Source organism: Scomber japonicus, chromosome 3, assembly GCF_027409825.1.
Source record: "Scomber japonicus isolate fScoJap1 chromosome 3, fScoJap1.pri, whole genome shotgun sequence".
In the NCBI taxonomy this organism is placed as follows: domain Eukaryota; kingdom Metazoa; phylum Chordata; class Actinopteri; order Scombriformes; family Scombridae; genus Scomber; species Scomber japonicus.
In genome coordinates, this window is record NC_070580.1 from 35,149,131 (window position 1) to 35,173,961 (window position 24,831).

General features: G+C 39.0%; 2 protein-coding genes across 2 annotated transcripts in view; both read right to left on the bottom strand.

The window, feature by feature from the left end:
• Positions 1 to 14,569, bottom strand: part of LOC128355381 (protein-glutamine gamma-glutamyltransferase 5-like) — a 28,846-nt gene extending 14,277 nt beyond the window's left edge. Inside the window, exons 1-2 of the mRNA XM_053315621.1 lie at positions 14,501 to 14,569; positions 13,887 to 14,028 (exon numbers count right to left, since the gene is read on the bottom strand). Coding sequence (XP_053171596.1) covers positions 13,887 to 14,028; positions 14,501 to 14,569 — 211 coding nt within the window. The remainder of the gene's footprint in view (positions 1 to 13,886; positions 14,029 to 14,500) is intronic.
• Positions 14,570 to 19,126: 4,557 nt separating this feature from the next.
• LOC128355382 (deoxyribonuclease-1-like 1) lies at positions 19,127 to 21,620 on the bottom strand. The gene is made up of 8 exons (XM_053315622.1): positions 21,540 to 21,620; positions 20,922 to 21,016; positions 20,723 to 20,809; positions 20,492 to 20,595; positions 20,258 to 20,370; positions 20,003 to 20,157; positions 19,268 to 19,364; positions 19,127 to 19,174 (listed from the first exon to the last, which is right to left on the bottom strand). Exons 1-8 carry the CDS (start codon positions 21,618 to 21,620, stop codon positions 19,127 to 19,129), a joined length of 780 nt encoding a protein of 259 aa, XP_053171597.1.
• Positions 21,621 to 24,831: the final 3,211 nt, after the last annotated feature.

Genomic DNA, 24,831 nt, shown 5'->3' on the forward strand with positions numbered 1-24,831 from the left:
TGTGTAGCAGAAGTGCATGGCAGAAACTGAACTAGGGTGCGGTGGGGAGCGACAGGTGGTTCTGCAGAACAAAATAAAGTGATATATATATGGAATTGCGTGGTGAGTAAATGTTTGAAGGAATGGGGCAAGACTCAACGTGACGGTATGGAAAAAAGCTCCTCTGCCCTCAGGATGAAGGGTCGGGGCAAGACGTCAACTCTATAACGGCATGCTGGAACACCTCCAAGGTCTTGCGTCATTACTATCACAGCTTGAGGAAAAAAATGCAACTTTCCACAGTAGGATTCATTTTCCATTGTTGCTTTCATTTCAGTAACTTAACCCTTAAACAGACAACGTGCACCAGGAGATACAGACTCTTTAACCTTCGTGTTGTCCTCCAGGGTCCTTCCTCTGTCCTTCCTTCCTTCCTCTGTCCTTCCTTCCTTCCTTCCTTCCTTCATCTGTCCGTCCTTCCTTCCTTCCTTCCTTCCTTCCTTCCTTCCTCAGATCTAAGTTCAGCTGTTAGGGTAAATGTTCCCTCCTTCTGTCCTTTCTTCCTTCCTTCATCTGTCCTTCCTTCCTTCCTCCCTCCTTTCCTTCCTTCTTCCTCCCTCCCTTCCTTCCCTTCCTCCATCCTTTCCTTCCTTCTTCCCTCCTTTCCTTCCTACCTTCCTCCCTCCTTCCTTTCCTTCCTTCTTCCTCCCTTCCTTCCCTTCCTCCCTCCTTTCCTTCCTTATTCCCTCCTTTCCTTCCTTCCTTCCTTCCTTCCTTCCTCCCTCCCTCCTTTCCTTCCTTCCTTCTTTCCTTCATTCCTTCCTTACTTGAGGTGCAAATGACATAACTAGTAAGGTCTGTTTAAGGGTTAAAAACCTTATGAATGTTACGAAGATTAGATAAAAGATCAAAGTACTCAAAGGATAAACTGGTGCCATGAATGTTGACTTAAAATCAGCCTTTACAATTCAGCAAATCTCCCAAAATAAACCACAAATTATATCAACCAAACTATCTCACCTTAAAGCTTCATCATCAGTACATGGAGTTTGCATGTTATGAGGGATTTAGAATAGATTTATTGCAAATATAAAATGAACCTCACGCTTTGAACAGTCCAATTTGAGCATAAAAAAATTAAATATATACACATAACACTAATACACACTCACAAACGAGCCAAAACACATCTAACCCATTCCCATGCATGACCACATATACGTTCATACCCATAGCCATAACTTTAATGTTCAAATTTTTGTCCGAGCACTTTTAAGGACGACCTGTTTTTATTTTGTTCATATTTTTGAGACTCAACTTTTAAGCTTTTAATCATCAAAATGCTTCAAATCAAATCAAAATCATCAAATTTCAAACTCAAACTCCATCTGCTGAGGAAGATCATGTGATATAGTGTGATCTAAAGCTCCAGAGCAGCTAATAGATGGACCTTTCTGATGCAAACCAGTGCTGTCCTTTTTCTTGTGAGGACAAAAAACATTTAAAAAAATACTCCAAAAATCAAGCTTTAAATGTTGCAGTGGATCAAGTGAAGAAACCAAAGAATTCCTGATATAATCCCATCCAATTCACATCCTACATGAAGAAGGTCTGAGGACTGAAACGTGAGTACATGTGGTCTACAGTAGGCATGGGCCGGTATGAGATTCTGGCGGTATGATAACCATAAGCAAATATATCACGGTTTCACGGTATGGTGGTATTACGATTCCAGCTCTAAAATGTTCTTAAAAGGGATAAAAATAAAGACAGACATGTTAATTTAACTTGAATATACACTGTAATGACAGTGTGAGGGGTCGTGATACTCTACTCCTCAGCTGAACCACCTGAGGGATTTCTGACCAGCACTTCCTGTCTTTGACCAGACAGAAAACAGCTCATACCTTAGGAACGGTATGACAGAAAATGTGGTGGTTTCGGTTATCGTGGCTTTTTCAAATCGCGGTATACCTTGAACACGGTTATCATCCCATGCCTAGTCTACAGTGTATGGATCTAAAGAGTTTCTGATCCTGTGCACCTGTCAACAAAGCTTTTACTGTGTGCAAGAACTTTGTCAAATTAAAATAATATGATAGGTCAGGAATTAGACTTACTGTGTCATGCATAAAATGTGTCAATCTTATAAAGTAATACGGGGGAAAAACTCCTGAACACAAATACAAGAGTGAAGCTAAAAGCCAAAAATGTACTTCCTGAAATTCCTAACTTCTTCTTACTTACAGCTCATATCATGCAAAAGGCAACAAATGACAGACACCAGGCAGCGATTATCTGCCCACACATGAAATTTCCAACTTTCAGATTGTTAAAAAGTGAAACATGACAGATGTTGACATGACAGATGTGTTATTACTCTATAAGTAAAAAGCAGGATATTCCTGTATGCTGCAGGCAGACAGGCGTTTCATCAGCGCCGTGTGAGAAGCAACTGTTACCTGCGTTACACACAGTAACACATATGATGTCATCTGGAGCGAGGTGTGTCTGACGCACCCACTCACACACACACACACACACACACACACACACACACACACACACACATTCAGCAGCCAAAGTATGCTTTTTTTAATATCTTGTATTTAAACTGAATATTCTTTATCTTAAACTACTGTTTTATGGTTTCTGTGTGCATGTTTCTGTGTAACCTAACAAAAGACACCCGACAACGGCACGTTGAATTTAAAGTATGTATGAAGTATGCAAAATATTTTAGTTATTTAAAATACATAACATACATTGTACAAGGTGTCCATAACGTCTCTTTATAATTTAACAAGTGTATTACAAAAGCAAATGAGTAGACAAATCTGTGGACATGTAATCATTTAATACATATGGGCCTATACTGTATATGGGCTCCATTAGTTACACGGAGCATCAAGACGGTACTGGATTTCTTGCCATGTTTGCTGCAGCATCAGTGATCTTTAGCTTCAGGTCGTAGATGTCCCAAATGCAATGAGATTAAAAACTTTGATAAGCACTGAGTACATAGAACATTATCTGATTGACATTATCTCATCAACTGCTTATATAATGCATGTTTTAAATTGTAAAGAGACTTTGTGGAAGCACGATGTATGATGTGAAATAAAGTTTAATATTCTTATTACTTGTTATAAAGATAATTATTTGAACAGCAGATTTGTGTGTTGATAAAATCTTGACTGAAAGTAACTGATAAGGTTGGAAGAAGCTCTCACTCTCTCTCTCTCTCTCTCTCTCTCTCTCTCTGTGTGTGTGTGTGTGTGTGTGTGTGTGTGTGTGTATATAAAGCAATAAGGGCAATGATTATAACATTTCAGAAATTCCTGCTCTGAGTAAAGAGGTCTGCATAACATTTTGTCTGCATTTAATCAATGTTACATCTGTCAAATCACAAGTAGAGAAGTTGTGTTGAACAGATTTTCACTCTTACTCTCTTTACTCTTACTTTCTTGTACTTCCTGACCACCTGCTCGATAACTGGCCAAACAGCAGCTCTAGATGGATCCTCTTCTTAGTTTTGTTTAAGCTTCTCCATATTTCACTTGTTTCACCACATAGTGTAGTGTAGTGCAGTCCAACACAGTAATGTTTGGCTCAGATTCAATTATTAAACAGACTTGAAATGATCAGTTAACATTAATAATAAGAGGTTTTTTGGAGAAGTGCTATATACAAATAACTACTATTAATTGATTATTTTCTGGTGGCTGTCAAACACATTTATGGAAAACAGATTTGACACTGAGGCTGTGATCTAATATTGTTTTTACTGTGTAAGATGTGTGTTTTTATACTACTTTGTGTGTTTTTATTCAACCTGTACTTATTGTGGTGTTGCACTGGAACTTAAATTTCCTGAGGGGAACCTCCCCAAGGGATCAATAAAGTTACTATCTATCTATCTATCTATCTATCTATCTATCTATCTATCTATCTATCTATCTATCTATCTATCTATCTATCTATCTATCTATCTATCTTGTTAGTTTCTATTAATGCACAATATAAAATCCATATTGGGTTGCATGCATCATCCCCAATATATGAAATTTCAGCTATGCAACAGTCAGTGTACTTTTGTGAAGACATATGCACCAAAACACCACAATAAGTCCATCATTCTTACACTCTTCATATAAATGCATGACAGAAAGTTTCAGCTGCATCACAGAGACTTACACAGGAAGAAGGAGGAGGAAGGTAAAAAGAAGATAAAACATTAGAAAGTACTCACTAGATCTGGATTCTGTCGTCATCTTTGCCGAACTTTCTCTCTTACAGTAGTAGATGTAGTGAAGATGTGATGTAAATGCAGCCTGGCAGGTAGTCAGGCAGTCGGCAGCACACTGACATGTGAACCAGCGCTGATGTGATTTATACACCTGCCAAGCCCAACCCATCTCATGTGAAACACGTTTTTCTACCTGCATTTTTTTTAACCACACACATCCTGTATGTTCGCTCAGGCTGACACTGGGATTGACTTCACACAACACAAATCATTTTTAGCAGGTTTGACAGCCAAAGTGATTTATTATGCAAGTTGACTGAGAGTAGAAATCAACAAATACACATTTATTCATAAAGGGTTTCTCATTTCATTTGAACACCTTTATACTTTTATTACAGGATGTTTCACAGAATAAAGCAGATTTTATAGTGATGGGGAGTTTCACTACATATAATTAAAGTAGTAGTTTAACTATGGGAATAAATCCTCAAAAAAGGTCCAAACTCCACCTTTCCACTGTCATGACCTGCATACCCTAGTTGCCTATAATTAAGGACAAGCTTGTTACTACATATGGACATTATATAAAAGACCTGTCGCTAAGAGACACCTGTACATACATACAGTTGGGAAATGGACAGGCAGGTGTTGTTATTTTAAATCAGATGGTTTGACGGTTATCCTGAATGCTTGGTGGATGGTCCAACAGCTTCCGAAACCCCCTCACACACCTTTAATGCCTGTCGATAACTTCTGTGTGACCAGTATCAGGATTGGTGTGGCGGCTGCATCTGACAATTGCTCTAACTATCCAAAACAGTCATTCACACCTACTACTGATCAACTGCGTAGAGGTGGGAAGGTAAAGAGGGTCTGAACTTACTATTTCTGTTGCTTTGCATGAGTACAACACAAGTGTCTACTGACTGTTGCATTGTTATCTTCATATTTAAATGACTATCATGTAACACAGCTATAAATCTCTATCTTATAAAAGGTATAATATTATAAAGAGCTATTTATTGTAGAAGAAAAGCCTTTGAATTATACTTTGGTCTATCTCAGTGTTGAGTCTTATTGAGTATATGTGTTGAGTTTCGCTACATATAATTAAAGTAGTAGTTTAACTACATTTTGCAGCAGCTTGCTAGTAGTTCAACGAAATTCAAACTGGCATAGTGATTTTAGTAGTTAATTACTTTTTTGACATTTTGAGGTGGAGTAACCTGCTGGATCTACAATCTTGGCTGAAGGCTAATATTTATAGGCTAATACACTGCCTCGCCTCTCCAGAGTTAAACCTTCTTTAAACAACCCTCTCCTCTGAGCTGGCAGGTGAACATCGTCATGGTGAATTTGGGAAACGGTTTAAAAAGATGCTAATTCAAGATAAAGAAGTTTTAAGTTAACATCTACATAAAAATGCAGTTTTACAAGTTTACATTTTTTTGCACCTGTTTCTATTAGTGTGTAAATGAGCAGCAGTATATACAATGTGCTTTGAGTGCATTCCTATACTAGATAACACGACATTTAACAATTCAAGCTTGACAATGGAGCCCTCGATAGTTGCAGGTGTTTGTAGTATTTGTCAAGCAGTAAGTGTGTCCATGTCGTTGCATGCTGTGACACTACCATGTTATTTAGTATGACAGGAAAAGATTTAGTATGTCCCAGACAGTACACAGTGTGTCAAATGCAGCATGACAGAAATACCAGGATGTCCCACTACATCTGGTTGCATTTTACATTTTGCAAGTCAACATGATTTTCTGGCATCTCTGACCCACAATCCTCTACATAGTGGAAGATTACATCAAATCAACTGAGCTGCAGAGAGGGAAAGGACCAATGACAGTATTAACAATTGTATTCATACTGCATGCAACTGATATATGTTATAATAGGAGCTGCAGTATGCACTATTTAAAGGTAAAAAGTAGAAATATGTGACTCAGAATGCAGAATTAGTTTTCACTTTCAGTCGAGTGTCATTTTTCTTCATTTTGTGTTGGCCTGTAAGTTTTAATTTTGCATTGCAGATGTTGTTACATTTTTATGAAGTAGCTTGAACTATTTTTTCCAAGTAACTTAAAAATGACCTAAAACTACCCGTGTTTGGGACTCTCTCACTGAGGTACAAAATGTACAAGATAGATGATAATCAGGCAGTCAGAAGGCTTCATAATGTTATAAAGCCAACTAGAGACAAAATTAAACAATATGTAGTTAAATTAACAAAAAAAACCTTCTTTTCTTTTTTTTTGAACAATAAATCTGAACTATTTTATTAGTTATTTTTTGATGATGTTATCCATTTATCAATTTCCAGGTAACTATAAGCACCTTAAAGGATGAGACACCATATTTGGTGTCTCATCCTTTTCAGCTTCTACAAGTCAAGGCTTTCTCTTAATACCTGAAAAACTAAAACTAAATAAAAACTAAACTGAAACTCGTCAATTCCTTCAAAATAAAACTAAACTAAAAAGTAGTCAATTCCTTCAAAATAAAACTAAACTAAAACTACTAAATAACTCACTAAAACTAAACTGAAATAAAAAAGCAAACTGAAAAACCAAATAAAAATAAAAACAAAATAAAATTTTAAAACTATAATAACCTTGGGAGGAGCTGATAAAAAGAAACTAAACAAAAGCTTGAATACCGTAGCAACTGATTACTCATCTGGAGAGTCGTCAGCTTGGGCAGTGTGTCTTTTGTATGAGATGAAATAACTTATTCTGCTTTTTATTATCTACCTTTATGTTTCATATGATGATCGTTCTGTCCGTCTGAATACTGAATACTGTGCCATCTATTATAATGACATGATTGGGCAGTGGCACGATGTGGCGGGTTATAATTTAGTCATTATGGTTGTTGGCTTTTGTCACGTGTGAATCAGGTGTGTGTCCGTCTGTGTGTGTGTGTGTGTGTGTGTGTGTGTGTGTGTGTGTGTGTGTGTGTGTGTGTCTGTGTGTGTGTGTGTGTCTGTCTATGTGTGTGTGTCTGTGTGTGTGTGTGTGTGTGTCTGTTTGTGTGTGTGTGTGTGTCTGTGTGTGTGTGTGTGTGTCTGTCCATCTGTGTGTGTGTGTCTGTCTGTCTGTGTGTGTGTGTGTGTGTGTGTGTGTGTGTGTGTGTGTGTCTGTGTGTGTGTGTGTGTGTGTGTGTGTGTCTGTGTGTGTGTGTGTGTGTGTGCGTGTCTGTGTCTGTCTCTGTGTGTGTGTGTGTGTGTGTGTGTCTGTGTGTGTGTCTGTGTGTGTGTGTCTGTGTGTGTGTCTGTGTGTGTGTCTGTGTGTGTCTGTCTGTCTCTGTGTGTGTGTCTCTGTGTGTGTGTGTGTGTGTGTGTGTGTGTGTGTGTGTGTGTGTGTCTGTGTGTCTGTGTCTGTGTGTGTGTGTGTGTGTGTGTGTGTGAGTGAGACAGTTTGTTGGGAGGGATTTTTAAAAATTCCCTGAGAGTGAGTCAAAAAGTTCACATTCAAAGTGAGAAATGTCAGGACTCGGTGACGTAAAGGTTGAGCAACTCCTTTCAAACAATAGTGCATCACATCAACTCCCCGTTTCTTAATCTGCTGTCGGGAAGGAAGGAAAAAAAAGGTAAAAGATGAAACTATGACGCAATAAATAATCACATCTCCCTCTCCATGTTCGACACAGCTGTTCCTCCTATTGTCACTCTGACTCTGTGGGAACATTATTTTATTAACCCTTTACATACTGTTCATATTCTCCACCTTTACAGTATGTTCCCCTCATAAAAAGGGTCTATACTAAAAATTCCTTCCTTCCCTCCTCCCCTTCCTTCCTTCCTTCCCTTCCTTCCCTTCCTTCCCTTCCTTCTTTCCTTTCCTTTCCTCCCTCCCTTCCTTCTTTCCTTCCTCCTACCGTCCTTCCTTCCTTCCTCCTACCTTCCTCCTACCTTCCTCCTACCTTTCTTCCCTTCCTTCTTTCCTTTCCTTTCCTTTCCTTTCCTCCCTCCCTTCTTTCCTTCCTCCTACCGTCCTTCCTTCCTTCCTTCCTCCTACCTCCCTCCTACCTTCCTTCCATCCTTCCTCCCCTTCCTTCCTTCCTTCCCTTCCTTCTTTCCTTTCCTCCCTCCCTTCCTTCTTTCCTTCCTCCTACCTTCCTTCCCTTCCTCCTTCCCTTCCTCCCTTCCTTCCTCCCTCCTACCTTGCTTCCTTCCTTCCTTCCTTCCTTCCTCCCTTCCTTCCTCCTACCTTCCTTCCTCCATCCTTCCTTCTTTCCTTTCCTCCCTCCCTTCCTTCTTTCCTTTCCTTTCCTCCCTAACGTCCTTCTTTCCTTCCTCCTACCTTCCATCCTTCCTTTCCTTCCTCCCTTCCTTCCTCCATCCTTCCTTCTTTCCTTTCCTCCCTCCCTTCCCTCTTTCCTTCCTCCTACCTTCCTTCCTCCATCCTTCCTTTCCTTCATTTCTTCCTTCCTCCCTACTACCTTCTGTTAATCTATTTATCTATAAGTGTGTGTCAAATTGACCCCGTCTGTTTTGACTCTTCCTTCCTTCCTTCCTTCCTCCTACCTTCCGCCGCCCTTCCTTCCCTTCCTTCCTTCCTTCCTTCCCTTCCTCCCTTCCTTCCTTCCTCCTACCTTCCGCCGTCCTTCCTTCCCTTCCTTCCTTCCTCCTTCCCTTCCTCCCTCCTACCTTGCTTCCTTCCTTCCTCCCCTTCCTTCCTTCCTTCTTTCCTTTCCTTTCCTCCCACCCTTCCTCCTACCTTCCTTCCTTCCTTCCTCCTACCTTCCGCCGTCCTTCCTTTCCTTCCTTCCTTCCCTTCCTCCCTTCCTTCCTCCCTCCTACTTTGCTTCCTTCCTTCCTTCCTTCCTTCCTCCCTCCTACCTTCCTTCCTCCATCCTTCCTTCTTTCCTTTCCTCCTTCCCTTCCTTCTTTCCTTTCCTCCCTCCCTTCTTTCCTTCCTCCTACCTTTCATCCTTCCTTTCCTTCCTCCCTTCCTTCCTCCATCCTTCCTTCTTTCCTTTCCTCCCTCCCTTCCTTCTTTCCTTCCTCCTACCTTCCGCCGTCCTTCCTTCCCTTCCTTCCTTCCTTTCCTCCCTTCCTTCCTCCCTCCTACTTTGCTTCCTTCCTTCCTTCCTTCCTTCCTCCCTCCTACCTTCCTTCCTCCATCCTTCCTTCTTTCCTTTCCTCCCTCCCTTCTTTCCTTTCCTCCCTTCCTTCTTTCCTTTCCTCCCTCCCTTCCTTCTTTCCTTCCTCCTACCTTCCATCCTTCCTTTCCTTCCTCCTACCTTCCTTATTTCCTTTCCTCCCTCCCTTCCTTCTTCCCTTCCTTCTTTCCTTTCCTCCCTCCCTTCCTTCTTTCCTTCCTCCTACCTTCCTCCCATCCTTCCTTTCCTTCCTTTCTTCCTTCCTCCCTACTACCTTCTGTTAATCTATTTATCTATAAGTGCGTTTTGGACTGGGGAGAAAGATAAAAAGTTTCTTGTCAGATTCAAACCAGGGCGTTGCAGTTATTTGGGATTATGTGGCAACCATTCATCTACCAAGGCGTTCCGTTACTGCATGTTTTAATGACATTTTTCATCAGATCAAATGACACCTGTCTTTGTCCTCAGGCTGATGAGCAAAGTCTGTAAACTCCACTTCAATCATTTGTCACTTCTGATTGACGACAGCCTGAGGATCACGGGGCAACTCCCATCAATTTCTTATATATTTGTCATCATCACTTCTTCTTCTTCTTCTTTGTGCTCTGTCGGAAAAAAAAAACAAACACTTCCTTGTTTTTGGCTCCACATTTAACCCTCCTGTTGTCCTCGAGAGGAGAAGGGAGGGAGGAAGAAAGGAAGGAAAAAGGAGGGAGGGAGGGAGGAAGAAAGGAAGGAAAAAGGAGGGAGGGAGGGAGGAAGGAAGGAAGGAAAAAGGAGGGAGGGAGGGAGGAAGGAAGGAAGGAAAGGAGGGAAGAAAGAAGGAAGGAGGGAGGGAGGGAGGGAGGGAGGGAGGAAGGAAGGAAGGAAAGGAGGGAAGAAGGAGGGAAGAAAGAAGGAAGGAAGGAAGGAAGGAAGGGGGAGGAAAGGAGGAAGGAAGAGAAGGAAGGAGGGAGGGAGGAAGGAAGAAAGGAGGAAGGAAAGAAGGAGGAAGGAAGGAAGGAAGGAAGGAAAGGTGGGAAGGAGGGAGAAAGGGAGGAAGAAAGAGAGAAAGAGAGAAAGAAAGAAAGAAAGAAAGAAAGGAGGGAGGAAAGAAGGAACAAGTCAAAACAGACGGGGTCAGTTTGACCCGGGAGGACGACACGAGGGTTAAGAGATATTAAAAGATGTTGAGGAGAAGAAGCAGCTCACCTAATGTCACCTCTGGATCTTTAGGGAGTTATCTCACATCTCATTAAACACATTTTATCTGGCTTTTGTCTCTTTTGTTAGGTTGTTTGTCTTAGTTATTCTGTTTTCATGCCTGAAAAGGAAAATATTGTTTCAAGGTGGTTGTTTTTCTTTTGTTTTGTGTGAACCAAAATTATTTTTAGAGGCCTGTGTAGGGTGGAGCATTTCAAAGTAGATAAATAAACACATTAAATTGTTAAAAGAACCCCCTTATGGAGAGGAAATCATTGTAATATATGTATTTTTTTGATGATGCATAAATCTACACTACAATTCTTTCAAACCACTTTCACATCATCATAACGAGGTGAAACTAATTCACAAGTCTGACATTCACCCTCCTGTTGTCCTCGAGTCAAGGAAGGAAAGGAACGAGGAAGGGAGGAAGGAAGGAAGAAAAGGAGGGAGGAAGGAAGGTAGGAAAGGAAAGAAGGAACGAGGAAGGGAGTAAGGAAGGAAAGAAGGACAGAGGAAAGAAAGAAAGAAAGAAAGAAAGAAAGAAGGAAGGCAGAAAGGAAGGAAAGAAAGGAAGGTAGGAGGGAGGAAGGAGGGAAGGGAGGAAAGGAAGGAAGGAAGGGAGGAAGGAAGGAAAGAAGGACAGAGGAAAGAAAGAAAGAAGGAAGGGAGAAAGGAAGGAAAGGAAGGAAAGGAAGGAAAGTAGGAGGGAGGAAGGAGGGAAGGGAGGAAAGGAAGGAAGGAAGGGAGGAAGGAAAGAAAGGAAGGAAAGAAGAAAAGGAAGGAATAGTCAAAACAGACGGGGTCAATTTGACCCGGGAGGACGACACGAAGATTAAGATGATCCGTCAAAGCATACATTGTTTTTTTTTGTCATTTCAGAGGACCAGAACTCCCCGCCTGGTTTACTATACACATTCTCTTGTTTAATTTAGATTTTTCTTGCTTTGGCAACATGTTTGATCCATAATGTCAAGCCAATTAAATTGAAATTGAAATATAGAGACAGAAAGAGGGAGGGAGAGGGAGACTGTGTGGCGGTGGTTGAGCGAGAAGAGGTGGAGGTGGAAAATCTGGAAAATGACAGAAATAAAATGTTATTTTCTGATTGTTTCACAGCAGTTATTTTCTAAACCAAAAATAAATAACTATCAAACATTCAAAAAAGAAGAGGAGAACCAATCACAACCCAGTGAAAACATTTAGAGGTCAATTATGAGTTGTTTAATTTAGTTTAGTTTCTGGGTTATCTTTTGGGGTTTTTTTTGGGGTTGATTAAATAAATCTTTGTAACTAGGTGGGGAGTTCCGGTCCTCTGAAATGAGGCCAACGCGGAAGTAACTTAGAACTGCATTCTATCAAAAGGCCACCAGGGGGCGACCGTCTCTATACAAGTCAATGGAGAATTCACCAACTTCTCACTTGATTTCTAACCTCAGTAAACGTTTTCAAAATGTGTTTATGGTCTCAATCGCTAGTTTAAAGCCTTCTTCAATGCAGTATGATGTTCATTTGGGACATTTTGGCCTCCCTGATTTTATATTTGACGATAAAGCAGGGTATGCATTAGGGCGTGGCTATGTCCTGATTGACAGGTTGATTGACCAATGTCCTCGAGATACAGCCCTCGCAACCATAGCAACCTCCCCACTCCGCCTCATGCCCCCGCCTCATGCCCATATAAGTAGAATCCATGTTTTTATTTTTCCCGGCATGCACCTGACATTTTCAAGATGGCGCTGCCTAGATTAGAAACTATTGGCTTCCGAGCAGCAGTCCACAAACCAATGGGTGACGGATGTTACGTCCATTTCTTTTATACAGTCTATGGTTGTAACAGACTGAAAAACAGCTTCTTTCTCCAAGCTGTTAAACTAATGAACATGGCCTGATCCCCTCTTCACATTCACTGACTGGAGAAAAATATAGCGGTTGCTGTTTGCACCTCTGTTTGCTGTTTCTTCTTCATATCGCACTTTATTTATTGCACTTACAGATGATCAATGCTTTATTTCTTAATCTCTTTTTAATTGTCTTAAATTCTTTTATGCCTCAGGGAGTGCTATCTAAATTTCATTATGAACCTCAATACAATAACAATAAAGCTACTACTTTGCCTGCAGGATCAGCATTAGCATCAGATGACGCACGTCAAATAAAGCATGTAATTTATTGCCTTCAGGTGGAGTGATATGATTCATTAGATTTACAGACACGCCACCCTTCATGTTTCTACTTCCACAGAAAACATCTCAAACACATCAAACTACTTCCATTGAAAACATTTTTCTAATTTTCTCTAATTGACTGAATCCATTGTTTTTATCTTTTCATCATTTTTCCCTTTTAAACTCCATTTCAACACTTCCAAGTATTTCTTCATGATTTATCCCGCACCCATTCCAGTTAAGGTGTGGGTGACACATCCGATACACCTGATGTATTGTGGCGTGACTATATTGTGAAAATAGCGTGCAAACTGACACATCATTTTCTTTTTTCTTCCTAATCGACAAACATGCATCCAGATCACTCTCGTATTATAAAAAGGTTATTATAACAGTACTTAGGGCCGGGCAGTAAATCAACATTATATTGATATCTTGATATTTTATATATTTATATCTACTTTAATTCAAATACAACAGTACTTTTTTTATTACAGTACTTTATTTAACTTTAACTTAATTATAACAGTGCTTAATTTAACTAAAGCAACAAAAGCGTTAACTTTACTAACAGAACTTTATTTAACTTAATGAAGAGTTTTATTATAGGAGTGCTCAAACTATTGTGACTGCAGTTTATTTAGCAGTTACACAGTTTACAGAAGTATGGAGGAAATCTAAAAATATCAAGATATAAATCTGTATTCTTCTACAGTTACAGAAAAAAAGATGTAATCTGATTACAGGTACATTTAGTAAAATAGTAACAGCAACCTGTGACAGCGAGTCAGTGAGAAGCTATTAACACGTATAATTAACGCGTTAATGCTGACAGCCCTAATTAATTGGACAGTTTACTTTTAAATGAAGCAGTGCAAAACCTCCCAATATTTCAACCAGAGCTTCAAACCATTCATTCAACACCAAATATTACTTTCATACATAATGTTACTATTCTTTAATACATTTTTACTATTATTGTTTGTGTACTTACTTATTATTTATTGTTCTTTAATCTTTCTATTAATGCTTAATGTTAAATTACGAATTAGACTGTGTTAAAAAAAAAATCAATCCATATATAGAAATAACCTACAGATCTATTAATTGTAAGCATGATTTGTTGTTTTTGCATTTTAAATGTGGGCAGCCTTGAACAGCCTTCCACACACACACACACACACACACACCCACTGACCTGGACTCAAATTCCCTTCTCAACAGGCCACTTCCAGAGATAGTCATAACGCAGTCCTTCAGCGTCTCCTGGACCGGATTCATGAACATCACCTCCGCAGTCGCCTCCTGGTACAATCTGACCGGACCGAAAACCTGGGACACGCACACACAGTTTAACAGTTTAATCAAATACACTCAGTCAGGCAGCCAAACAACAAACACTTAAAAAAAAAACCCCAACAGACGACAAGATGAGAGAGAGAAAAAGAGAAACAGAGTGGAAAAGCCAAAAAAAAGGTGTGTTATTATTAGGGCTGTCAGCCTTAACGCATTAATTGCGATTACCGTAATTTCCGGACTACAGAGCGCACCTGATTAAAAGCCGCATGCTCTAATTTTAGAAAGAAAATCAATTTTGTACTTGTACAAGCCGCACCGGATTTTAAGCCGCAGGTGTCCCACGTTGTAATATGAGATATTAGCTATGGTTGGTCCGATCGGCGATGCCTGACAGCCATCACGCCCCCCCCAACCCCCCCAACCGTACCGTGCAATCGTACCGTGCAGCACGTTTGCCCCCTAAAATCCGGATTATTTGGGTAGTGTGCTGTGAGTGCAAGTGTACCCTGCTTGACCCTAAAGTCCGGGAAATCGACGATGTTTCAAAAGGCAACATTAGCTGAGCCCTGGTCATTTCAAGCAACACTAGTAAATGCGAGTGAGGAGACATTATGCATATGGGTTCCCAATCCGACCATTTTTTGTGTATTATTTTGTCATTATTAAGGCAAAATAACTCAATTTATGTCCATCAACATTATAATGAATAGTCTATAGGCTTAATATTAGTTTACATCCAGCGTGCTGCGTGGACTTCATTACATCTGCTGCACCGCTGCTACCACAATTATCAAATGCTAAGTTTATTGTCTGTGACTGTGACCCTCATAAAAGTAATATTTTACAAATCTGCATTATATAAACTAACGAAATTCGTTAAAGTAAGTCATTTGGTGACTTCTAAGTCATTAAACTAAGTCTTACCTTTACTGGAGTAATCTACCTCGTTCGCACCTGTCACTGTACATGTGATGTTCATGTATTGGAAAACTTTGAATTAAAACCTACTGAGCAAACTCTCCCGTTCTCTCCTATGAACGAGTCGGACAACAACGTGTATCAAACATGAAACAAAGTGAAAAAATAATAAAGTACGTAACTGCCGCATCATATGCTTTTCTTCCAGTATTTTCCAGGTTGATGAGAGTGAGTACAAATGACTGATTTACAATAATAAAGCGCGCTTGATTTATCACACAATTTCATTGGACCTCTGTGAACTACTCATCAATTTTATTGGTCTACTGTTACAAGGCAAAATGTTTTGGGCACCACGAAAAAAAAACATACATTAGCCGCACCGTAGTATAAACCGCAGTGTTCAAAGTGTGGGAAAAAAGTAGCGGCTTATAGTCCAGAAAATACGGTAGATTAATGTAATCCATAATGTGTTAATTTTTTTTAATCGCATTTTAATGTTGCAAGCCTTTTTGTCCCTTCTCCTCCCCCGTAGACGGCTCCTCTAGCTGTAGCGCTATGCTTTGAAGTGGCCTCCTGCAGTAAACCTACCGCGCTGATGGAAAGTAAGAGAGCTACTGGACTTTTGAACGGCTTGTTTAACTTTAAAACACTTCCAGACGCTTCAGTTGACAAGTCAAAAGTAAAATGCAACCTGTGTCAAACGGAGTTTAACTACCACCGGAGTACGTGGAGTTTGAGTTAGCACCTCCACGCTAAACACCCAGGTGCAGCCAAGCGAGCCTCAGCTCCACCAAAGGACCATTTTGGAGTGTGGGAGTCGCAGCAGAGCCGTGATTGATTCCCAGTTAAGACACTCTGGTAAGAAATGCTTTACATTATGGGCTTAAAACTGCCTTCAAATGGAAAATAACAGGATTTTAAACATGCAATTCAAAACGCGATTAATCGCGATTAGCTATGGAAATTCTGCGATTAACGTTAGTTGTAACGGTTAGGCCTAAATTGTAACGGCAGTGGAAGTAGCAGTTATACCTGTTAAACTCCAAGGTCCCCCCCAATTGGGAGACCCTGAGACTCTCCGCAGCAAAAGGCATAACACGCTGCCCTAATTATGTAGCAATACAGTCATACTGCACATTAAATTAAATAGGAGAAACTCCGCTACAAGCACATATAAGTCATTTTTACACACACCAAACACAACTCAAACACCTAGCCTATTAATGATCAAATATCAAAATCCGAATAGCGTCAGAAAGTCAACCCACTCTCCACATTTCCATTGCTACCGCTCTGATACTTCATGGTACACAAACAAATAGCATCTCATGTGAAAGCTAAGACCCCGGCGAGTTCAACAGTACCACTATTATTGCGCTAAAAACTCAGTGAACCAGCAGCCAAAGAATACAAAGGTAAACAACCACTTATTTACAGCGACTAACAGATATTCTGTCTTAGCTTTGAAGTTTTGTGATGAAAAGTTGTACTTGAGAGCAAAACACGCTGGTTTTAGTAAGTCCAACACGGCTCTGCTTGTTTACAACTCCATTTCACCCAGTGCCAGCCTACAGTAGCTGCGCCGGAACAACAGACAACCCTGGCAACCCGCAATTCCGATGTAAACGGAACGTGACAGAAAGTCATTGTCAAACCCGTCAAAAAATTTTAAAAATATTAATTCAGAATAAAAAATTTTTTAATGGAAAAGCAATACTTTCATTCTGTACCCATCAAAACTTCTTGGCTTTGGTTTGTGTTCCAATTACTTCTGTTGGCGAGAAAACACACAGTCAAGTGATGAAAGGCTAATTTAAAAAAAGAAAAAACTGCCTAAAAGCTGGACGTTGGTGAGAAGACACGTGAATATTGTACTTTTTTTTTTTTTTTTTTTTTTAATTTTTTTGGCTTAGACACCTTTATTCAACAGTAGACAGACAGGAAAAATGGGAGAGAGAGGGGGGTATGATAGGCAGCAAAGGACCTCCAGCCGAGATTCAAACCGGGGTCAGCTGTGTATATGGCATGTGCTCTAACCACTCGACCACCTGCACACCCAACTGTTGTACTTTATACTGCACTACATTTATCTCATAGATAAATCTCAGTTTAAGAGTGGCTGGCTGCAGGATAGATCATAAGTCCTGCCCCATCCATGTTAGCAAATGTGAGCAAAATCAAACACAATAAAACTTATATTATAACGCACTACTCCTTATATAACAAACACTCAACAGTTAACGCAATAGTGAGCAGAACATCAAGATTTTTGGAGGATTGGTTGCACAATGGTAATTTTCTATTATTTTCCATAAAAATGTAGCCTGAAGTGGTGAACACTGGTGTAAATTAGAAGTTGTGAGTGAAAACACGTGGACAGCTTCATCAGAGGAATGCGTGTACTTTAATGTTCATCCAAAAACTGTAAAAGACCCCAAGAACACTGACAACAAACATCATTCTTCACTTCACTTCACTGTACGGCGCATTAATCCTCCCAATGTAAACTGTCATGAACACTACAGACAAGACGCATAATGTGGATAAAGGTAAATAAATCTTCACAAAGATAAGTCTCATTGTACATTAGCATTGTAGCTGTGAGCGTGTTAGAATACGGTCTCTACTTTCTACATCAAACCCCATTTTTATAAAGACTTACACTTGTTCTGTCTCTTTTTTCTTTTATTTTCAGCTTAATCTGAGACTGATGTCCAATATTCACTATATATTTTTTAAATTATATATTCTATTTGTAATACTAAAACAAAAAGTGAGTAAACTGAGCTACATTTTTTATCAATCATCATTTTTGCATGGACATATTGCTTTTAAATTTGTCCACAAAAGTCTCTCCAAAGCGCACACCCCCTAGTGGTTGTCTGAAGAATAGCTCATAAACCTCATCCCATCAACAGGAGATGTGACATGGGCCAAATCATTTTTTTCCAAAGACATTGATTTTTTTTTATGAAGGGGGTGAGATGTATGACCTATACCACAGCCAGCCACCAGGGGGCGATCAATATGTTTTGGCTTCACTTTTAGGGAGCTGTCATGATGTCCATTTTTAAATACAATCTGGTCTAAACCAAACCAATCCAGGCTGTCACAACATAAAGCATAAAATGTTTAAATATGGTTGTTTAATTTGGAGGACCTGTTGTATTGTTGGTAATGTAGTTTAGTATCATGATCATTTCTTACTTTCTACAGAAACCAAATATTGCACTGTGTCTCTTTTTGCTTTGCTGGCTTGACTTCCTTTATGTGTTAAGTTCATTATAAGATAAGATATACAAATATTCAAACCACTAGAGGTAGCCTACACTGATAAAAAAAGTTTCCATGTAGAGTGGATGAGTTGTGTTTCATCATGTCAGGCAAAAACAAACAAGGAGAGCACAAAATCATTGTTTCATGATTACTTTTATTTCAGATAGCGCAAAGCCTAAACTACAAAGTTACAAGCATGATAGAAAGAAAGCAGTAATATGTCTATTAATGTGTTATATTGCTAGATGTTAGATCTCAGGACATCCTTCATCTTCTGCGGTCCTGTTCGATGTTATTTTACTGCAAAACACAAAAATTAACAGCATAAATGTATTTTCATGTATCAGCATATTTCATTAGAGCCACATTTGGTATGACTAAAACGTTTCTGAAATCCTTATATCTCAACAAATGTGACCCAAGAAAACTGTGGATGAAAGATACCTGCGTAACAAACCTGTTTACTAGAGTCTTTGTCTATATTACACCAATGATTTCTAATTACATGGTGACAGGAAATGTAATTACTGCCTGGATTATGTTCAAAGGCAGTCGGGACTGTAACTAAGCAAGCAAACAAATAAATGCAATACTTACATATGCAATATGTAAGTATTGTAATATGCAATACTTTACATTTCATGCAATTCAGTACTTACTTACTTACTTCACTACATTTAGGTGACAGTTTTGGTACAAATTAAGACTTTACATTTACGCTGCAACAACTAGTTGATTAATTGGTTGGTTGCCAGATATTAAATTTAAAAAAAAGTTTAATATCTGTGAATATTTGATGGTTTCTTTAGTCCTCCATGACAGTAAACTGGAAATCTTTGGGTTGTGCACAAAAAAAGACATTTGAGGACATCATCTATAAATTACTGGTAAAACAAAACATTTATCTACTACCTACCTCTTGCTCTGCTTCGTCTTACTTAAGCTTTACCTCCACCGGGTAGTGGTCACTGATGGCTCGAGTCTGGAAGAAAACAATTCACAAATCTTTATTGTATGAAAGTTTTGTAGCTGATCCCAGTCCAACATTTCCATGTAAAATAACAGACAGTCTTACGGTGGCTTTAGACAGACGGTAGATTTTCTGGAAGTTAAAAGGCTTAGCTGAGCGAAGCACAGTGGCCTGTTTCATGTCATCTCCATACACCACGATCCTGTTGGCAGAGAAGAGCAGACTCAATCAGGGGTTTATTTGGCCATGTTGGTTCTGACGCCATGATGTCTATATAGGTAACAAAATGTTCAGAGGAGGTGGATTTGGTGGATGGCTGGATAGATAGATGGCAAAAACTGGACTTTGCTACAGGACTTTAAGGAAGAAACATTAGTAACTTTATCATTTAACTCATCATTTTAACCAAAGACATGATATCTCCCTAACTATAGCCACAGTGCTGTCACATCACATCATAAAACACAATTCTTTTAAACAGATATTTGTAAAAATGTCCTTGTCCTGACTTATAGAAAAAAACATGGTGGAGGTATGAAAGATGTTTCCAATTAAAATACAGTAGTTTGAAAATCGTACTGATTTGCTGTGTTTAGATCTGCACAAACGAATCACACCAAGGTGAAAAACCAACCAGAGTCCAATTCAAACAGTGCAGAGAGTCTGCAGCCATACTAATGTTTAGCAGGTATAATGTTCCCCATCTTAGTTTTCTTAGTGTGTTACCTCGCTAAGATTTGCTACCACCAAATACAAAACACATTCAGTTCATCTCTATTGAAGTAGAACGTAGAACTTTCAGCAAAATAAACTGTATTACTTCAAGATGTAGAGACATACCTGTCGTAGGTATGGTCGTTCGAGTCACTACTTGTTGTGTCCGCATTCTCATGTATCAACCAATGGTAGGGACGTCTGTGGATGCGAATATTTTGCCTCCGTCTCGTGCTGAGGTAACGTCCATCTGCATTGAAGTCTCCCAATATCATAATGTTCTGCAGAAAAATAGAGAAGCAACCATCTTATGAATTGTTTTATCAAATTATAATAGACTTTTAGTCATTGTTGATACTGTTTGATTCACATCAAACCCACACTGATTCTCCATCTCCTCTTCACATCTTTAACCACATCATCCAGAGCGTTCAGCTCTCTCTCTGTGTCCTCTGGTTTGGTGTGGACTGGGATCAGTACCAGGTCCTTCACAACTGGAAGCACAAACACACCTAGTAAGATGTTGTGGATGTACGCACACACACACGCACACGCACGCACACACACACACACACACACACACACACACACACACACACACACACACACAAGTACCTGTATTTGGACACCTGAACCACAGGATGAAAGGCTCTCTGGCAATAATGTCCTCATGTCTTTCTACATACTGATAGGACTTCACCAGCTTCACCTCTGCTTTCCTGACACACACACACACACACACACACACACACACACACACACACACACACACACACAGATGATGAGATATTGAGAATAACAAATATTATGAATTATTCACTGGAAAATTAAGAAACTTTGTCCCACTTGTAGAAGTAGACAAACTGCTCCATGTAGGTGCTTCGTCCCAGTCGTCTACTCTTCTTCATGGCATACGGATGCTGTATGTTCCCTCTGTCAGAGACAAAAACAAATTTACACCATTTTAACAACCAGCAAAGTAACTGTGGTTGTTTTATTTCAGTGTGGAGGTCTTTGTGTAGAGCACTGTGTACAGTGAGCTCACCTGGAGTTGTTGAGTTCTCTGAGTAATCTGGCCATAGCTCTGCCGCTAGAATCCACCACCTCCAGCATCACCACCACACTGTACCGAGATATAATCTGCAAGAAACACAGCCAACACACGACAGTACGTCAGTAATATAATAAAAAGAAACTAGAACAAATAAAGAATAGAAAACAGCAACAAATTAACAACAAATTGACTTTTTTCACAGCTGACATTCTAACATGATAATTATTTAAGCAAGAAAAAAGTGGAATTGAACAAGATATTCAGTTTACGGTGAGCTCAGGTGTGACTGGTGAAATGGTACATTAAATGCAGCATTATACCCCCAAAATGTTTATGTCCACATACACTCACCGAGCACTTTATTAGGAACACCTGTGCAATCTAACACAATCCAATACAGCAGCTCTACTATTGATTCCACCTTTACAAATAAGTAACATTTTTAACAGCAATACATTTACATATAGAATCCGAGGGAGGGTCCTACCAAAACTTAAATAAACACACTTTGAAAATGAATGTGCTAAAACAACAATAATAACAATAACAACAATAATAATAATAATAATACTGATAATTAAGATAATAATTCACAGCACAGCGAGTTACCTTGATGAGTTTATCTCGCACTTTTGGGTTGTTGACCTTTCTCCATCCCAGGTTCTGGACATTGAAGGCCGCTATCTTCATTTTAACTGTGAAAAAAAAATATGAGCAGTAAAATATGAGGAAGAAGTATGAAGGGTTAGGGTTAGGTCATTTTATTGTTTGTTAATTGCAGACTCTTGTAATGCACATGAAAGAGAAGTGACCTCATTCATACCCGGTCTCGAGATACCAGACAATCAGAAATCTCCAACCACCAAAGTCCGGGTTTTTTTTAAAAAACTACACCAAAATGACGCCAACTCCTCCCATTCTCCTTCTGCTCCAATATGAAGGGCCGTCCCTAAAGACTTTGGATTGGTTCATTTTTTAAAAATAAAACTGTAACGGTTTCCACCCAGTTTCAACAGTAAAAGCTGTGTCCTCGGTCTCTGTGAGCAAATTGTTTAGAGACTGATCTGTGAGTCATATTATACACAACTGTTGGAAGATAAAAAAGGAATCAAAAAGACAATGGAAATACTCAGTGGAGAGGAAATGCCATTCATCATGTGGAAAAAACAGGACTTATTTCCTCGATAATCGTCATTACAGAGACGTTTGTAACTTCTGAGACATTTTTAGACAAAGCATTTTTCATATATACTCACTAAAAATCACTGAAATAAAATCTATCTCTTAATTACAGCCCTCGACCAGCTCACAGTCTGTTAAGCAGTAAACTTTATGTGTAAGACTAAAGGACATCTCAACTCTGGAACAACTGAATTCAGCATAAATCAGTATCCTGTTTTCACTTTTGTAATATTTTTATTGGAATACTTCATTGTAAATTATCTGCTTAAGGTCTATTTTTCTTTGTAAAGCTTAAACTTAAAGATCACATCTAGAGAAATGAAGCACTGGTTCAAAAATAATCCAAATAAATGTCTGAAAGATATTTATGTATAAACATGAAACTTGAACGTGAACTTGAATGTGTTTCATTAATGCAGCACACAATTATTTAATGTCAGTTTGGCAGCTTTACAAAAATGCAGCGGGTTTCCCGCTAAATCTGCCCTGGCACCACACAGCAGGAAATGATCTGCTACTAAATTAACACTTAATCTGCTTTATTTCTTTTGATGTATTTTGCATTTGAAAAAATAAGAAACTAATAGTAAAAGACAAGATAAATAAAACCAACTCACCGATGTAGTTGAGATGAGCAACGTTAAATATTCAAACAGCAGAGAGCAGCAGGTGGATCCAGTGTCAGCAGACAAACTGAGACTGAGAGTTTCTGCAGCGACCGTTGGTCTAAAATCACAGATCCAGGAAGTCTGCCAACAGTTGGCGCGAAAACACACAGTCAAGTGATTAAAGGCTAATTTAAAAAAAGAAAAAACTGCCTAAAAGCTGGACGTTGGTGAGAAGATACGTGAATATTGTACTTTTTTTTTTTTTTTTTGGCTTAGACACCTTTATTCAACAGTAGACAGACAGGAAAAATGGGAAAGAGAGGGGGGTGTGACAGGCAGCAAAGGACCTCCGGCCGAGATTCAAACCAGGGTCGGCTGTGTATATGGCATGTGCTCTAACCACTCGACCACCTGCACACCCAAATATTGTACTTTATACTGCACTACATTTATCTCATAGATAAATCTCAGTTTAAGAGTGGCTGACTGCAGGATAGATCACAAGTCCTGCCCCATCCATGTTAGCAAATGTGAGCAAAATCAAACACAATAAAACTTATATTATAACGCACTACTCCTTATATAACAAACACTCAACAGTTAACGCAATAGTGAGCAGAACATCAAGATTTTTGGAGGATTGGTTGCACAATGGTAATTTTCTATTATTTTCCATAAAAATGTAGCCTGAAGTGGTGAACACTGGTGTAAATTAGAAGTTGTGAGTGAAAACACGTGGACAGCTTCATCAGAGGAATGTGTGTACTTTAATGTTCATCCAAAAACTGTAAAAGACCCCAAGAACACTGACAACAAACATCATTCTTCACTTCACTTCACTGTACGGCGCATTACTCCTCCCAACGTAAACTGCCATAAACACTACAGACAAGACGCATAATGTGGATAAAGGTAAATAAATCTTGACAAAGATAAGTCTCATTGTACATTAGCATTGTAGCTGTGAGCGTGTTAGAATACGGTCTCTACTTTCTACATCGAACCCCATTTTTATAGACTTACACTTGTTTTGTCTCTCCTTTTTTTCTTTTATTTTCAGCTGATGTCCAATATACACTATATATTTTTTAAATTATATATTTTATTTGTAATACTAAAATAAAAAAGTGAGTAAACTGAGCTACATTTTTTATCAATCATCATTTTTGCATGGATGTATTGCTTTTAAATTTGTTTCTGCAACATATCCTAACATAAGGATGGACTGTGACTGTCGTATACCTTGACTATAAAAATGGATGTCATGACTGCTCCCCAAAAGTCTCTCCAAAGCGAACACCCCCTAGTGGTTGTCTGAAGAATAGCTCATAAGCCTCATCCCATCAACAGTAGATGTGACATGGGCCAAATAATTTTTTTCCAAAGACATTGATTTTTTTATGAAGGGGGTGAGATTTAAGACCTATACCACAGCCAGCCACCAGGGGGCGATCAATATGTTTTGACTTCACTTTTAGGGAGCTGTCATGATGTCCATTTTTAAATACAGTCTGGTCTAAAGCAAACCAATCCAGGCTGTCACAACATAAAGCATAACATGTTTAAATATGGTTGTTTAATTTGGAGGACCTGTTGTATTGTTGGTAATGTAGTTTAGTGTCATGATCATTTCTTACTTTCTACAGAAACCAAATATTGCACTGTGTCTATTTCTGCTTTGCTGGCTTGACTTCCTTTATGTTTTATGTTCATTATAAGATAAGATATAGAAATATTCAAACCACTAGAGGTAGCCTACACTGATAAAAAAAAGTTTCCATGTAGAGTGGATGAGTTGTGTTTCATCATGTCAGGCAAAAAAAAACAAGAAAAGCACAAAATCATTGTTTCATGATTACTTTATTTCAGATAGTGCAAAGCCTAAACTACAAAGTTACAAGCATGATAGAAAGAAAGCAGTAATATGTCAATTAATGTGTTATATTGCTAGATGTTAGATCTCAGGACATCCTTTATCTTCTGCGGTCCTGTTCGATGTTATTTTACTGCAAGACACAAAAATGATCATTTCAATTTCTTTGGTACAAATTAAGACTTTACATTAGTTAGTTAAAACTTTTTTTTAAATATTTGTGTATATTTTATGGTTT